Genomic DNA, 18,137 nt, shown 5'->3' with positions numbered 1-18,137 from the left:
TGTTTGTTTTTCCCTTCTCGTAATTTTTTTTGGTTTTTTTCTTCGAGTATTTGTAGTTCGTCCTTTCTTCTGCCACCTTTATTTTCTCTTTAATTTATTTTAGTTAAATTTGTTTACGATTAAAGACAGGGTCTTTAATTTTTCTGTCTATGTCTCTTTTTCTCAGTCTGTCAGTGTTTTACTACTGAATGTTGTGCTTAAAAAGGATAGCGGAATGTGTAGCCATTGTCTTGGGGAGGGGGGTATTTTTTTAAATTAGACATGACAGTGTACTCCTTACAGTTTGTGGACTAGACAATTGTAAATCTGGTTTTGCATATTTGATGATTGACTGAATGGACGATAATCACTTTTTTCTTTTCTTTTGTACTTACTTGCCACTTATTCACATTTCACAGACACACAGCCATGCACTTGTCAGAATTTAACTTTTTTTTTGTAAGAAATTTGATGAGCAAACATCTCATTACGTAAGCACTTAGTATTTAACCATAAAGCTTTGCAAAACTCTCTCTCTGTCTCTGTCTCTCTCTGTCTCTCTCTGTCTCTGTCTCTGCCTGTCTGTCTGTCTGTCTGTCTGTCTGTCTCTCTCTGTCTCTGTCTCTGTCTCTCTGTCTCTCTGTCTCTCTCTCTCTCTCTCTCTCTCTCTCTCTCTCTCTCTCTCATTACATTTAATGTCTTATAAGAAAAGTCACAGTGATGGAAGACTTCGTTCTGATTATTTTCATATTGATCATATCTGTCCATATAGCATCAGTGTTTCATTATATTAAAAATCAATTTGATAACACATTCACTTTTTTTTTTATTAAACAATCATGTTCTGTAAATTTCCAATTTTTGATCATAACTAAGAATTGGTGTAAAGGCTGTAACGTGTATAATTATATAATCCTGTGAATAGTTTTTCTGCCTTTTTTTTTTTTACTGTTATGTTTATCTTTTGTAAATGTTTCAAAGGTGAATGTGGTGTTTCGGCACTCGGTTACATTTGGCGTCGTCGACAGCGATGGGACTCGACATGAAATCGAGGGTTCCCTGCCAGAACCCAGTATCTCGCTTTTTGAAAACTTTTCAGGACAGTCTATTCAAGGTTTGCAATGCTGGTAAAAAAATGAAAACGAAAGACAGAGATTTGAAATGATTGTAAGGGCATAAACAGTCTGTAAAGAACCTAATCCACAAGAAAAGAACACACAAATCAAAGCGAGTGTCTGTTTATTGTTGTGTTTTACAAGATTTCTGAGATACTTGGTTTTGACAAGTCACCGTACAGAATAAAATCCATAGAATAGTCCTGCCAGAACCCTGTATCTTCACATACGATGTTTTGGTTCTCTTCCCAACATGACAAATCACACAGAATAGCCCTGCCAGAACCCCCTATCTTCAGATACGATGTTTTGGCACTCTTCCCAACATGACAAATCACACAGAATAGCCCTGCCAGAACCCCCTATCTTCAGATACGATGTTTTGGCACTCTTCCCAACATGTCAAATCACACAGAATAGCCCTGCCAGAACCCCCTATCTTCAGATACGATGTTTTGGCACTCTTCCCAACATGTCAAATCACACAGAATAGCCGCAACAAAACCCCGTATCTTCAGATACGATGTTTTGGCACTCTTCTCAACATGAAAAAAATCGCAAAGTGATAAAGCCAGAACCACCTATATGATGATACAGCATTTTGCCAGAGCTTCGGACCTGCTCTATGTACAGACTTGACCAGCCAGAATCGATTTTACACGTGGTTTTAGTCAGCACGATGTGTAGAACTTCGCAAACGCGTGACGTAAAAGCTAAATTTGATGACGTACGTTACACGCACAGGCGCCTGTACACTTTCCGAAAAAACACCGTTTTTAGACTGCTCTAGTTGCTCTGGGAAAACTTTGTGTTCCAGCTTCTCAGATTTTGAGGTAAGTATCATTTTATGCATAATTCATTTTAAGATCAGTTCATGAACAGCAGTTTTTAGGTTGACATCATAAAACGTTTCTCAATAAACAATAACAATTTTTTTTAAAACATACTGAAGACGAGTATGCTTCTTCTTGTGATTTTTGTTTGACAACGGTAATAATATAGCTATAAACTAGCAGAAGATAAAATTATTTTGAAAACAATCTGGTATTTGAAGAAAAGCCATTGTGGTAATTCGTGGAATATTCTTTCTTTCCTTTTTTTTCTTCTATTCTATGCTGTGTTTGTGTGCAGTTTATTGACCAAACAAGCCTGTTTCGTATTGCTTAATTTGATTCCGTTATGTCCATGGTAAAAGTTTCAGTTCTCTGACAATGATTTGATGTGCGACGTTTTTGAAAATGAACATGTTTTTGCTAGGATGGAAATAGACTGTGATGACGATGAACCCCTGATCACCATCGCAAACGCATTCGTCAGAGAAAAAAAACCACCAGAACAAGAAAGGTTTGTATATTTTTCTGTGTGCTAATCTTGTAAAATGACACCAGCTCATTCCGTGGGTTCGTATTGCTGTCACTACGTGTCATTTGCGCAACATGTGGTATTTCGTCAGGGTCAAATGCTCTAGGTGCCGTTATAACTAAGTTGTTTATTGTAACTTGTCATTAGCCTATCACTAGTAATCGCTAATACGATTTTGTTGCTGTTATCACAACTTGTTGAAAGCAGTACCTTTTTATCAGTACGTGTCGTTATTAATACACAATTACTTGTTTTATGACGGCTCTCTCCCTCTGTCTCTGTTTTATTTCTCTCTCTCTGTCCCACTCACTCTGTCTATCTCCCTCTATCTCTGCCTAAATGTGTCTCAGTCTCTCCCTGTGTGTGTGTGTGTGTGTGTGTGTGTGTGTGTGTGTGACTGTGTGTGTGTGTGTGTGTGTGTGTGTGTGTGTGTGTGTGTGTGCGTGCGTGCGTGCGTGTGTAAAGAGAGAACATGGATTACCTCGTGTGTGATTGTGCGTTTGCGCATGTGTGTACTTGATGTGAAGGGGGAGGGTCCGCAGCAGAGATAAGTTGTTGCAGTGCTGAATACATAGGCCAGTAGTGCTATCGACATTCAGTGATAGTGAATATTGGATTATCAAAAATATGTGCTATCGACACGTTGCACAATTGAGACGTATTGATACTGACACGAGTTACTTGTGCCAATACAGCGCGTGTCGATAGCACTGCTTTTTTGGCCATTCTGTGTCGAAAGTGCAAATGGCACGTGCGTCATTAATACGAAACAACTATTTACTGGTAGAATCGGTGATGGCGCTGCCGGTAAAAAGAGGAACAGTAGAAGAAACAGTTGATGTCGTTGTTGTATACATGACGTTGACATCTGTTTAGTCTAATTAAGTAGAACTTTTACCTTTGCTTTTAGGTTTGTTGCATACTTGTTTCAACAAACCAATTCATTTATTCATGCATGGAGGCAGCTTATTCATCTTTTCTTCACAAGTTATTGTTTGTGACTGGTTGCAGGTTAAATGAGACCTGGGAGGAAACCGACGATGAACCCCTCATCAGTATCATCCGGTCAGCAAAGATCCAAGCCCCCCGCATTGACATTTCTTCATCGTCAGAGGACGGAGTAGAACTACCAAGCACCTTCCCCCCTCGACGCAACAAAAGAAAACGAAACAACCAGTTAGACAGAACCACAGCTTCTAGTACTGCGGCTGCCAGAACACAGGAACGTGTATATAAAGAACATGAGAGCAAACTCAACAATATACTTGCTGCCAACGGATTTTACAAAGTGAACGTGCCATCGGACGGCAACTGTTTTTTTGATTCTGCTTCTCGCCATCTTGACGGAATGGACCCTTTGGCACTAAGAGCGTACCTCTGTGATCACATGGAAAGTAGCTTCGCAGCATACCTTGACTTTCTGTCTTGTGAAGAGGACGACAATGAACGATACCTGAGCTACTTCTACAACGTGGGACAGCTCCGCAATCCAGGAACATGGTGCAATGATGCTGCAGACCTCCTCCCCATGGCCCTCGCTGACTGGTCCGGAAGACAAGTCAAGATCTTCACCAGCGACCCCTACAAGCCCGTTCTTGTGGTGGTGCCCGGAGACAGTGACGGAGACCTTGCCCCAATCACCCTCTCTCTCTTGCAAGTGGAAGCGGCGCATTATGAACCTGTTGTTGAGATACCACGTCCTGTGATCGGCGGCCGAGTAACTCCAGTGCCACGTGAACTGCCTCAGGTAGAATCTCCAAGACAGCAAGGACCCTTCTACACTCCACCAACAAAACAGCTGTACCGTGAGAGGACGGCAGTACCAACAGGATGGAAGAAAAACTGCAGGAAAAGGCTTAGACTTGAAGGCAAAGAATACACCTCAGAGTCCGGAAATATTAAACGTGCGAAGAGTGTGCAACACGTCAACTGCCAAAACTGTCGTTTTGGTTGCAACAAAATCACGTCTGAAGAGAGACAGAACATATTTCAAGCTTTTTATGCTTTGACGTCTTACGAGAGACAAAAAGACTTCATTTGTTCCAATGTCCAAGAACAATCTACCAGAACCTTGTGTGATGAAGGTGAACCTGTACCAAAGAAAAGACAGGTCTGCCGTTCATTCTCCTTCAGTGTTGATGGCCACAAGGAGCGGGTATGCAAGAAAATGTTCCTGGCGACGCTGGACATTGGGGATGCCTATGTGGACCACGCCTTGCGGCACAGCCAGCACGGATCGTTCACGGGCAGAGAAAGAAGAGGGAGGCACCAACCTCACAACAAGTCCCAAGAAAACGAGGTGGAACGAGCCAAAAAACACATCGAATCATTTCCAGTGGTCGAAAGCCACTACACACGAAAAGACTCGAAAAGAAAATACCTTGCTGCAAATTTGAATATTACTAAAATGTACCAACTGCACAAAACAGAAAGCCAAAAGGAAGGTGTTGACTGTGTATCTACAAGGGCATACAGGTCAATCTTCAACAAAAATTACAACCTGTCCTTCCATGTCCCTAAAAAAGACCAGTGCGCCAAATGCAATTTGTATTCCACAAAAGCAAAATCAGGCACTATTACAGAAGAAGAACAGGAGTTGTTCAATGAGCACATGCAGAAAAAGGAAGAAGCCAAAAAGGAGAAAGAAAGAGATAAAGAGAGAGCAAAGAAAGACCCAAGTCTACATGTAATAACAGTGGACATGCAAGCTGTACTACAAACGCCTTGCGGTGCCGTCAGTCAACTCTACTACAAGAGGAAGCTCTCAGTGTTCAACTTCACCACCTATTCCCTGGCCGACGGCAAAGCAACTTGTTACACCTGGGATGAAACAGAGGCAAAGCGGGGGGCATGTGAGATCGCCACCTGTCTTTTAATGTACATCGCGTCTCTCCCATCACATGTGAAAGATGTAATCCTGTACTCTGATTGTTGTGGAGGGCAGAACAGAAACCAGTACCTTGCCACATGTTTCATGCATGCGGTGAACACGATTCCAAACATCAACTCGATCACGCACAAGTACCTGGAGCCGGGTCATACGCAACTTGAATGCGACTCGATGCACTCGGCAATTACATGCGCAAAGAAGAACACACCAATTTTCACACCAAGTGGCTGGAATATAGTTTTCCGACAGGCACGTCGACAAAAGCCATACATGGTGATGCCACTGAAGCACAAGGACGTGCTCGACTTCAAGCAGGTTGCCCATTCGCGGGTGAGAAACACCAAAACGGACATTCAGGGACACAAGGTGAAATGGCTGAACATCAGAACTCTTCAATTTCGGAAGGGAATGGATGACTTGATGTTCTTCAAATACAGCCACACCCATGAAGACTACCGAACCTTGCGTTTGGTTGGGTCTGCAAAGAGAAGGCGCCCCGACCTCACCAAGCCCCTTCCACGACTCTACTCCAACACGCTGCCCATCTCTGGGGCCAAGAAACGTGATCTTCTGTCCCTATGCGCCTCCGAGATCATCCCATCTGAACACCATGCCTTTTATGAGGCCCTGGCTGTTTCTACTTCTGCCAAGGACAAGTTGGCTGAACCGGATGCGAATGAACCTGACCAAGACACGGACTGATCAAACTCAAGAACCAGTGTGTTCGAGAAAGTTGAATGGCAGGGAGGGGGCTGCATCTATCTAGTGAAAGAAGCAGATGGTGACATTATTCCACAAGTTACTGTAAACTGTTTCATTATTTTCTTGAAAATGAAAGTCGACAAGAGTTCGGTCTGAGAGCGAATTATCACACACACACACACACACACATACACACACACACACACACACATACACACACACACACACATACACACACACACACACACACACACACACACACACACACACACACACACACACACACACACACACACACACAAACACACATCCGCGCGCGCACTTGCATTGCTCATAAGGGTAAATTGTGTTCAAGAGTTGTCCGTTTGTTGGTATTGTTACGGTATTACTTGTTTGAATAATGTTTTCATCGCTTTTTTCCGGTTATGTTAACTTTAGAACTGTTGTTGTGCCAACAGCGAGGCAATCAAAAAAAGGCTTTTAATGCCACGTGTTTGCAGCCTCTTACCATGTGAATTGTGTTAGCCAAATCCCAGTACATCGTATAACTTTTATCCGGGTGGCCATTCAACGTACACACACACACACACACACACACACACACACACACACACACACACACACACACACACACACACACACACACACACACACAAACGCGCTCCTGCACAGTATTCTGGCCTCTGCTTGTCAACAGGTTTCTCGTTTCTGTTGACAGTAGTGCCAGACACCAGTTTATACTTTTTTTTAACACAACAACAGCGGGATTTTAGTCGGATTTTTCGAGCAATTTTGTCATGTATAGGTTTTTTTCAAAAACATTGTAATTATTAACAGTATATAAGTATTTGAGGTGGGAACTTTTAGTGCACAAGTCTTGGGGCCTGACAAAACATTGCGTACGTTGTTCTGGCAGGACTACCCTTGGAAGTTTACCGAGTATGGAGACGTTGCCAAATGAAATATCTGATTCATGCTGTGAAACAAAACAATAAATGTGATAAACACACCACGAATTTTGTGTTGTTTAGTTTTGTAATGCACGGCTTGTTTTACATATTTGAGCTACCATTCTTTCTTCTTTTTTTTTTGGATCAGTCTTCCTTTTTCGTGTGCAACCAAAAACAACAAATCCCACAACCGTCATAATAACACGAGAAACAGGGTTCTTTTATGGTCTTCCTCCCATCGTCCTCTGATGATACTGTGCGGGTGCATAATTATCTTGATCATCATTCAACTGTGCCATTATCGATGTGGTGACCCGTCAATGCTTTTTGGTTAAAGCAGGCTGGCAAGTCAAGTTGACCCAAAATAATTATGTTCTTGTTTTGAAATCTCGTTTCTCCCGTATTTTAGACACTCGTGTTAACCCGTGATTTGTAAATATGTAGAAACATTTTACAAATTACGTCGAACCTAAAACCGCGATTTGTAAAAAAGTTAAAATATCGCTTTCCACAAAGTCTACATGCCTTTTATTATTATTAATATGTGTTGTTTCTAGCCTCTATGCTTGGTGGTGGGGGGTGGTTTGGGCCGGATAGGTAAAACATTACGATTTTCAGCATAACAAAGAAAACAAATCCAGCCTGCCAGTTGTGTGTGTGTGTGTGTGGGGGGGGGGGGGGTGCGGGGGTGCAATCGCCCATACGGCAAAAGTGTACCCGGGGGCCCGGTAGCTCAGTTGGTAGAGCACTGGACTTGTGATCGTAGGGTCGCAGGTTCGAATCCATGTTCCACCACCGTGTTACCACTGTAGCACGAAAAAGACGTCGGTCATTCTAAAGAAATGAAAAGAAAAACAAATATAATAGATCCCTTGACTTTGGGGTAGCGCGACTCTGTTGCTGATAGCTTTCCACTGGGAGGAATTGAAGCGACCCGAATTTCTAAGCGATGGGACAATAAAGTAATGAAAAAAAAATCAAATCTAATAGATCCCTTGACTTTGGGGTAGCGTGACTCTGTTGCTGCTAGCTTTCCACTGGGAGGAAGCGACCCGAATTTCCAAGCGATGGGACAATAAAGAAATGAGAAAGAAAATTTAATAGATCCCTTGACTTTGGGGTAGCGTGACTCTGTTGCTGCTAGCTTTTCACTGGGAGGAAGCGACCCGAATTTCCCAGCGATGGGACAATAAAGAAATGAAAAAAAAATCCAAAAAATCTAATAGATCCCTTGACTTTGGGGTAGCGTGACTCTGTTGCTGCTAGCTTTTCACTGGGAGGAAGCGACCCAAATTTCCCAGCGATGGGACTATAAAGAAATGAAGAAGAAAATCCAAAAAATCTAATAGATCCCTTGACTTTGGGGTAGCGTGACTCTGTTGCTGCTAGCTTTCCACTGGGAGGAAGCGACCCGAATTTCCAAGCGATGGGACAATAAAGAAATGAAAAAAAATCTAATAGATCCCTTGACTTTGGGGTAGCGTGACTCTGTTGCTGCTAGCTTTCCACTGGGAGGAAGCGACCCGAATTTCACAGCGATGGAACAATAATGAAATTTTTAAAAAATCTAATAGATCCCTTGACTTTGGGGTAGCGTGACTCTGTTGTTGCTAGCTTTCCACTGGGAGGAAGCGACCCGAATTTCACAGCGATGGAACAATAATGAAATTTAAAAAAAATCTAATAGATCCCTTGACTTTGGGGTAGCGTGACTCTGTTGTTGCTAGCTTTCCACTGGGAGGAAGCGACCCGAATTTCACAGCGATGGAACAATAAAGAAATTTTTTAAAAATCTAATAGATCCCTTGACTTTGGGGTAGCGTGACTCTGTTGTTGCTAGCTTTCCACTGGGAGGAAGCGACCCGAATTTCAAAGCGATGGGACAATAAAGAAATGAAACAAAAATCAAAAAAATCTAATAGATCCCTTCAATTTGGGGTAGCGTGACTCTGTTGCTGCTAGCTTTCCACTGAGAGGAAGCGATCCGAATTTCCAAGCGATGGGACAACAAAGAAATTTTTAAAAAATCTAATAGATCCCTTGACTTTGGGGTAGCGTGACTCTGTTGCTGCTAGCTTTCCACTGGGAGGAAGCGACCCGAATTTCCCAGCGATGGGACAATAAATAAATGGAAAAAATCTAATAGATCCCTTGACTTTGGGGTAGCGTGACTCTGTTGCTGCTAGCTTTTCACTGGGAGGAAGCGACCCAAATTTCCCAGCGATGGGACTTTAAAGAAACGAAGAAGAAAATCCAAAAAATCTAATAGATCCCTTGACTTTGGGGTAGCGTGACTCTGTTGCTGCTAGCTTTTCACTGGGAGGAAGCGACCCAAATTTCCCAGCGATGAGACAATAAAAAAATGAAAAAAATCTAATAGATCCCTTCACTTTGGGGTAGCGTGACTCTGTTGCTGCTAGCTTTTCATTGGGAGGAAGCGACTCAAATTTCGCAGCGATGGGACTTTAAAGAAATGAAGAAGAAAATCCAAAAAATCTAATAGATCCCTTGACTTTGGGGTAGCGTGACTCTGTTGCTGCTAGCTGTCCACTGAGAGGAAGCGATCCAAATTTCCAAGCGATGGGACACTAAAGAAATTTGTAAAAAATCTAATAGATCCCTTGACTTTGGGGTAGCGTGACTCTGTTGCTGCTAGCTTTCCACTGGGAGGAAGCGACCCGAATTTCCCAGCGATGGGACAATAAATAAATGAAAAAAAATCTAATAGATCCCTTCAATTTGGGGTAGCGTGACTCTGTTGCTGCTAGCTTTCCACTGAGAGGAAGCGATCCGAATTTCCAAGCGATGGGACAATAAATAAATGAAAAAAATCTAATAGATCCCTTCAATTTGGGGTAGCGTGACTCTGTTGCTGCTAGCTTTTCACTGGGAGGAAGCGACCCAAATTTCCCAGCGATTGGACTTTAAAGAAACGAAGAAGAAAATCCAAAAAATCTAATAGATCCCTTGACTTTGGGGTAGCGTGACTCTGTTGCTGCTAGCTGTCCACTGAGAGGAAGCGATCCGAATTTCCAAGCGATGGGACAATAAAGAAATTTAAAAAAAATCTAATAGATCCCTTGACTTTGGGGTAGCGTGACTCTGTTGCTGCTAGCTTTCCACTGGGAGGAAGCGACCCGAATTTCCCAGCGATGGGACAATAAATAAATGAAAAAAAATCTAATAGATCCCTTGAATTTGGGGTAGCGTGAATCTGTTGCTGCTAGCTTTCCACTGGGAGGAAGCGACCCGAATTTCCCAGCGATGGGACAATAAATAAATGAAAAAAAAATCTAATAGATCCCTTCAATTTGGGGTAGCGTGACCCTGTTGCTGCTAGCTTTTTACTGGGAGGAAGCGACCCAAATTTCCCAGCGATGGGACTTTAAAGAAATGAAGAAGAAAATCCAAAAAATCTAATAGATCCCTTCAGTTTGGGGTAGCGTGACTCTGTTGTTGCCAGCTTTTCACTGGGAGGAAGCGACCCAAATTTCCCAGCGATGGGACTATAAAGAAATGAAGAAGAAAAAAAATCTAATAGATCCCTTGACTTTGGAGATGACAAGAAAAAATATCGGGGGCATTTACGTGATTTGTAAAGCGCCCCGTGATCTGTAAAATGTTCTACATTTTTACAAATCACGGGTAAACAACTAGTCTTTGACACTGACTGGCCGTAAACGTTGGTTCTGCAGCTGATTACATTGTAGTTAATATCGCAAGTAATATTAAAAAAAAAACGTGTCACAAACACTTCGCCGCTTTGTCACGTTCCACATGTTTATGCAAGTTTAGATACGCCCTTACGGGACAGTTTTGACTATTGACAAACCATAACAATACATTTAGCTTAAAAAAAATCCACTAATTTGTTCTGGTTATAAACCCGCCTGCTTCTGCATAAAAAAACATGCGCCGAAAAGATCCATCTCCGAACATTTCTTTTTGATTCACGAGTTCTGTTGAATCTGTGTCTGATTTTGTCCCACAAAAGCCACGTATGTCGAAATAAGTGTTTTTTGCTGACCATTGCGAGTTAGTTGCAGTCAGAAAGGCTCCAGCCAGAATCCCGTATCTCAAGATACAGGGTTCTGGCAGGGAATGTTGTATGATTCTTAATGCAGTAATGCCAGCCAGAATCCCGTATCTCAAGATACAGGGTTCTGGCAGGGAACGTTCTATGATTCTAAATGCAGTAATGCCAGCCAGAATCTCGTATCTCAAGATACAGGGTTCTGGCAGGGAACGTTCTATGATTCTTACCGCAGTAATGCCAGCCAGAATCCCGTATCTCAAGATACAGGGTTCTGGCAGGGAACGTTCTATGATCCTCACCGAAGTAATGCCAGCCAGAACCCCGTATCTCACTATACAGGGTTTTGGCACGGATGGTTTGTGTACAACAAACGATACTTGGTTTCGGCACTGATCAATAAATCGATCCCTTTTTAGTTTTTGGTTCAAACTCAATATTTACATTGAAGAGGAAGTCAATAACTATATTTTGGTGTAAAAAAATTAAAATCAGCAAAAAGTCGAGATACTGGGTTCTGGCAGGGAACCCTCGAAATGTTCAGGCCACTGAATCATTTTCGTGCTGTTCCCATTCCACCTGGGAGGGACCTAAGCTTGGCGGGTCCATGCTTCGGAACTTTGGGGACAAAGTTCATTCACTCAGAGATCTGTAGCAAGGGGGAGGGGGGGGGGGAGGGGGGGAGGGGGGGGGGAGGGGGGGGGAGGGGGGAGGGGGGGGGGGGGGGGGGGGGGGGGGTCGAGTGTGACAGGGAGACTACCGTCGCCCTTCACAGCAGACTCTGCAGAGTTGTTCGCCTTAGAAGTTGTGGGCTTTCTTTGCATGTAGCCGTAAGTTGTCCTCACTGTAAAAGTGCAAAGGTCGAATCTATTTATCGAAAAATCCACTGTCATCTATCTCTATATATTTATAGATATATATATAGATAGATATATACGGCTTCTGTGTGTGTGTGTGTGTGTGTGTGTGTGTGTGTGTGTGTGTCGTGTGTGTGTGTGTGTACGTGTGTGTGTGTGTGTGTGTGTAGAGCGATTCAGACTAAACTACTGGACCGATCATGAAATTTTTCATGAGAGTTCATGGGTATGATATCCCCAGACTTTTTTTCATTTTTTCGATAAATGTCTTTGATGACGTCATATCCGGCATTTTGTAAAAGTTGAGGCGGCACTGTCACACCCTCATTTTGTAATCAAATTGATTGAAATTGGCCAAGCAATCTTCGACGAAGGCCGGACTTTGGTATTGCAATTTCAGCTTGGACGCTTAAAATTGTAATTAAAAGTATTTTTTTATAAAACGATCTAAAATTATGTTTATCGTATTCTTCATCATTTTTTGATTCCAAAAACATATAAATATGAGATGCTATATTCGGATTAAAAACAAGCTCTGAAAATTAAAAATATAAAAATTATGATTAAAATTAAATTTCCAAAATCGATTTCAAAACAATTTCATCTTATTCCTCGTCCATTCCTGATTCCAAAATCATATAGATATGATATGTTTCGATTAAAAACACGTTCAGAGAGTTAAAAAGAATAGAGATATAGAAAAGCGTGCTATTCTGGATTGTTGATTTCACTGCCTTTGCCACGAGCGGTGGACAGACGATGCTACGAGTGTACAGTCTTGCGGAAAAAAATGCAATGCGTTCCGTTTCATTCTGTGAGTTCGACTGAGCTTGACTAAATGTTGCATTTTCGCATTACGCGACTTGTAATGTTTGTTTCATTCTAAATACACTTTGGGGCTCACTGAGACAATTCTAGACAAGTGTGACACGTCGACACGAGAATAACGACGAACGTGTGCCGGTAGAGGCAGACGCCTGTAGAAGCTGCTCAGCTGATAATAATTATAATGATAGCCCACCTGGCAAGGTACGGCCCATCGCAGAAGATGTAACCGCTTCCAGAAGACTCCTTATTCCAGAGTCAGATTCCATTACCAAATAAGGAAGTGGCCCTTGTAAGTTGTCTCCCCTGCCTTCTTGACTCTAAAGGTTTGATATCAAGCTATAACGGATGTTTTAGAGTGTAATGCATAACATAACAATTTTTATCTGCTTACCATACAACTTTTCTTAAGTTTAAATATAAGCTGAACTTGCAGCAAACTTTTGTTAAGAAGCATTTCGTCGATTCGTAAAGTACGCATTTGTCGTCTGCTAGAATCTCCTCTCGAAGATTCGAAGGAAGAAAGAGTGTATTATATCTGTTCCGGTTTCGATCCGACTCTAGAAAGTGTGTGTCTGCAAGAACGGAAACACGTACTTTTCACAGGTAAAGTTTTGTTGTTTTTAACTCGAACGGATCAGCTGTTTTGATTTCTTTAGAAGTGTATGACAAAATATTGTAAGAGTAGTATAGAACTGTTTTTTCTTGGATCGTTTTTCTCAGATTTTGTCGCCGGCAATATCTTATGCAGTGCCAGACCACGCTTCCCTGATAATTCACATGTAGGTATAAGTTGAGGTGGGAATCAGGTACTGGTCGTTGATTACCAGTTTACAATGATGAACTGAGATATCAACATTCACCTTTCATTTAAGTTAGCTAGTTCATATAATAGATAAGGCTGAGTTATGTCTTTTGAACTTTTCACATTGAAATTAGCGAAGATGATTACTGGATGGTTTTGTTGCGATTTGCTCATTTCTGCACGTCCATGATATTGATACTGGGTAACAGTTATGGGACATGAGCACTTTGACAAAAAGTGTCAATAATCAAACTTAAACAGGCTTGGCCACATACAAAAGACCTGTTTTCAATCAGATACTCCAAAGACAAAAACTGGAAGGTTCTCGAGCATCTTTTTCATCAAAGCACATTGACAATTGGGTGGGGTCGACTGGCATTCTGATAATTATCGCTCCACGGATATCGCCAGTTTCTCTCTGACAGCATGCTAAATTATTGCGCGAATCTATCAAAAAAAGAATACAGAGTTATCTCCCATATATATGTTTTTCGTGAGCACTGATCTAAATTTGAGATCAGTGTTCGCGAGACGAAAATGATTGCAGATTGGCCGACTTTATAGTGATCTCCGTTCTGTTCTTCACAGTTATGATAAAGACATCGTTCTAAGGTCAAAACAAGTCGAAATTTTGGGACTGCTGCCGGAAGGAGACCGTGATATATGGTTCCATCCCTCTCAACTGGTTACAGAAAAAATCGTCTGCACCGGCGCACACCGGAGCCAAAGTTGATTATCACATGACACTTTAGAGTTGTTTGCACAGTATATACATCCGCGAAAAATAGCTCGCTTGAAACTGTCTTACATATCAATTCCTTTGTAATTTAAAAATTACACAACACCATGAAAAGTCATTATCGACTATCGCGAATCTGCTTATCCATAACACATTATGAAAATATCTAAATATGTAAAAAATCGATTTCCTCTCCAGACAAGGAAAGCCAAGGCATCCTGTCAGGGATAGAATGAGACCCGAAGGGAAGTAACTCATTTTTGACCTGAGCTAGTTCAGGATGGTCGACTGGGTGAAGTCAGTTAGTGTGCTTTGCGTACATTATAGAAGGAAACGAAACCAATTGAGATCGGAAAATCGTCTGCGTTTATTGCCGATCATTTATATTTTTGAAAGATCTATTGCTCAATTAATTAAGTAAGTTATAAAACTTATAATCCAGCATGCAAAATAATGTTGTTGCTGTAAAGTGTGCGCGTTAGTACAATTCATTCTCCCTGAAGCGTTTATGGAAACAAAAGTAACTTACGACAAGGCTTTTTTCAATTCATTCTAAATCTGAAATAACTAAGTGTTATATTATTTTCTGTGTTTTTATTGGAAAAATGTGTCCTAACCTAAAATCATGTGCCCTAACAAATGATCTTTGGTGTTTGTAACAAAAACACAGGGCGGGGATGTAGCTCAGTCGGTAGCGCGCTGGATTTGTATCCAGTTGGCCGCTGTCAGCGTGAGTTCGTCCCCACGTTCGGCGAGAGATTTATTTCTCAGAGTCAACTTTGTGTGCAGACTCTCCTCGGTGTCCGAACACCCCCGTGTGTACACGCAAGCACAAGACCAAGTGCGCACGAAAAAGATCCTGTAATCCATGTCAGAGTTCGGTGGGTTATAGAAACACGAAAATACCCAGCATGCTTCCCCCGAAAACGGCGTATGGCTGCCTAAATGGCGGGGTAAAAAACGGTCATACACGTAAAATTCCACTCGTGCAAAAAACACGAGTGTACGTGGGAGTTTCAGCCCACGAACGAAGAAGAAGAAGAAGTATCAAAAACACCAGTGCATAGAAGTGAGAAGCTTTGTCATGTCCCACTTTCAAGCGCCATTTTGAGGCCATGCTTCGATAAACAAAAATATCAAAAAATTCACAAACTTAACTTTTTTTGCAAACTCGTTTTATTTCATCAGATAAAGTTGTCATACATCACATGAAACCATCAACGGAGTCCAAGGCTTTGTGAGAGCAAGTTTATAGACCAGCGAAGTTAGTCACTCACTGATTTTGTAAAGTCCCTGTTACCCAGCATCACTATCACGGACGTGCACATTTGTATTTCTTTCACAGTTTCAGTTATATATATATATAACAACAAACAAGCAAGAAGAAAAATAACAAGAACAGAGATTCTTTTGAGTACATCCTCCACTAAAGTATGACTATTATAATTGTGTGGCACCTGTGCTACAATAATTGTAAGGCCTAAAAAAAAAATAGGTGTGGTTACGGTAACCCGACCTACCCTATTTTTAGGGGCCGACCCTATAACTTTTTATTACATTTGTCCAAAAAACACACAAAAAACAAGAAAACGAGTGCAGAAAACGCAATGAAAGCGAAAGCGCTCGAGTCGCACACTTATTTCCCTGTCAAGTAGGTTTAATTTGTACACATTAGAAAAAAAAGTTTTAAAAAAAAAAGTGATTGCCTACCTTCCTACCCTATTTTATTTGGCTGTGTTACCGTAACCACACCTATTTTTTTTGGGGGGGCCTAATGACTGTTTTGTGTTGTCCGTATAAATAGTAATGTTGGTTTTGTGTAAGTTTTCTTGCTCTCGATGCATCATACAGTAATAGTTCTGTCTTGATGACGAACAACTAAGCTTTTGTCCTTATTTAATCAATTGGCCAATTCGCCAATACAGGACTGATCACAGACAGGTAAACTGAATTGTTGTGTGTGTTCTACTTGTGTAGTACATGTAGTACTAGTATATTTTATTGAATTATTTCTTGTTTTACTCTGATACAGAACCAATCATGGGAGAATCACATACGTTGAAAGAGGAGGGCAACAACCATTTCAAAACTGGTCAATACAAAGAAGCTCTGAAGTGCTACAAGCAAGCTCTGGGAGATGCTTCCATCACGGACAACGAGAAAGCAGTCATCTACAAGAACCGCGCAGCCTGCTACTTAAAGCTGAATGATAATCAGGCTGCTGTTGACGACTGTACTGCTTGTAAGTTGAGCGTCAGTGTATTTTTATTTTTATTTTTTGGGGTGTGCATACATGTGTGGGTGAATGTGAGGAAGAGAGAGGAAGTGTGGGCGTCAATGTCGGTGTTATAGCTTGGATTTTGGGGGAGTGTTTATGTGTATGTACTATGTGTGAATGTGACTGTGATGGAGATCGAGAGATAAAGTGTATACATGTGTCAATGTGGGATGTGTGCGTGTGTGCACACTTCTGGTACTCAGGGGCATGTGTGAGAATTTTTATGGAGAATGTAAGAGTGTGACAGTCACTGTCAGACCTGCTGGACGGTAACTCTTCCGCTAAATCCGTCCCCTAAAAATAACTCATGCAGGAAGTGTAATGAAAGCATGAAAGCATACACGAAATTCCCCTGTCAAATGAAGACAGCTCCCTTTTGCTCTATGAAAGCAAAAGTAACGTTCAAATGAAGAACGGATTCCAGTCTGGAACGCAGACTACTAGCCCTGTAAACGGCTACAGCAAGAAGGAATAAAACTGACACACAACTGAATTTACAGCTCACTACAGAGCACCTGAGATACACCCGATACAATAGGACATTTGACCGCTTTCAGAGAGATGTTTTTTTTTCATTTTTTTTCAGAATACTCACAAAACAAGATACAAGCTTTAGACAATAGTGTCGGTAATAAAGTGTTAATGTTTCGTTTGAAGGTACATGTACTGCTTTGTAATTTTTAACTTGCTAAGGCCAAAAAGAAAAATATGTCTGTTTCCGGTAACCCGACCGACCCTATTTTTAAGCGCCGACCCTAAAGGTTTTTTTTCGCTTTTCGTAAAATAAAACAAAAATTAAAAAAAATGAAGTCAAGTATACTTTAATCGTCTTTATTTAGTTTCAATATATCTAGGTTAAAAATATGTGCTAAATAATTGTAAGTAAACTAAGGAAGCGTAAGAAAAAGGTTTTAAAAAAAAACCAAAGAAAAAACACCGACCCTATTTTTTTCCGCGATGTTACCGGAAACAGACATATTTTTCTTTTTGGCCTAATGCAAGGGAGAAAATGGAAATACATTAACTTAGATCAACTGCTTTTGAGCTCAGTCTTCTTCTTGTCGTTCGCTGTAGATCGTCAGTCCGGACTGCAGGGCGAAACGTGCTGTCCTGTACAGGGCGAGCACCATCGCGTGCATTTCGGACTGTCGACATTTCATTTTGCGTTTTTGCGTGGATTTGTGGTTGGTTAAGGTGCGCCTGTTGGCCCAGATCCTCCGACTTCAGCCCTTAGGTTTCTTTCGGGGTTACCCCGCCCTTAGTTCCTGGCTCAAAAACCTAACCCTGTGAACACAAGGGGGATTTCTTACCGGGGGTCCCACCCCGGGGCTAGAGCTTTTAATGCGGCTCTTACCCGCATGGTGTAACCGTCATTGGACACGTAGGGCATTTATAGGGTAGTCAGTGCCATCTGCCAACCCACCCCGTCCTGGTAGAGACACCGCTAGTTGGTCCGGGACTGCTTATTCTATATTCGCAGCTGGACCCCATATCTGGGGGCCGTTCCCCTATCCGCCACCTGGGGACCCGCCGGGTTGAGGATAGTCGCCCCCCTACTGAATTGGAAGTAGTCTGTTCCCGGGACCTCAGTCCATACCAGCC

General features: G+C 41.8%; 1 protein-coding gene across 3 annotated transcripts in view; it reads left to right on the top strand.

The window, feature by feature from the left end:
* Positions 1-13,210: 13,210 nt before the first annotated feature.
* LOC138980396 (protein unc-45 homolog B-like) overlaps positions 13,211-18,137 on the top strand; it is a 42,357-nt gene continuing 37,430 nt past the window's right edge. For all 3 annotated transcript variants that reach the window (XM_070353262.1, XM_070353261.1, XM_070353260.1), the window contains exons 1-2: positions 13,211-13,319; positions 16,290-16,499. In XM_070353262.1, the coding sequence (XP_070209363.1) occupies positions 16,298-16,499 (202 nt within the window). In that variant the 5' untranslated portion in view covers positions 13,211-13,319; positions 16,290-16,297. The remainder of the gene's footprint in view (positions 13,320-16,289; positions 16,500-18,137) is intronic.

Source organism: Littorina saxatilis, linkage group LG11 (genome assembly GCF_037325665.1).
Source record: "Littorina saxatilis isolate snail1 linkage group LG11, US_GU_Lsax_2.0, whole genome shotgun sequence".
Lineage (NCBI taxonomy): Eukaryota > Metazoa > Mollusca > Gastropoda > Littorinimorpha > Littorinidae > Littorina > Littorina saxatilis.
The sequence above is the reverse complement of the archived record's forward strand: the minus strand, read 5'-3'. Positions and strand labels throughout refer to the sequence as shown.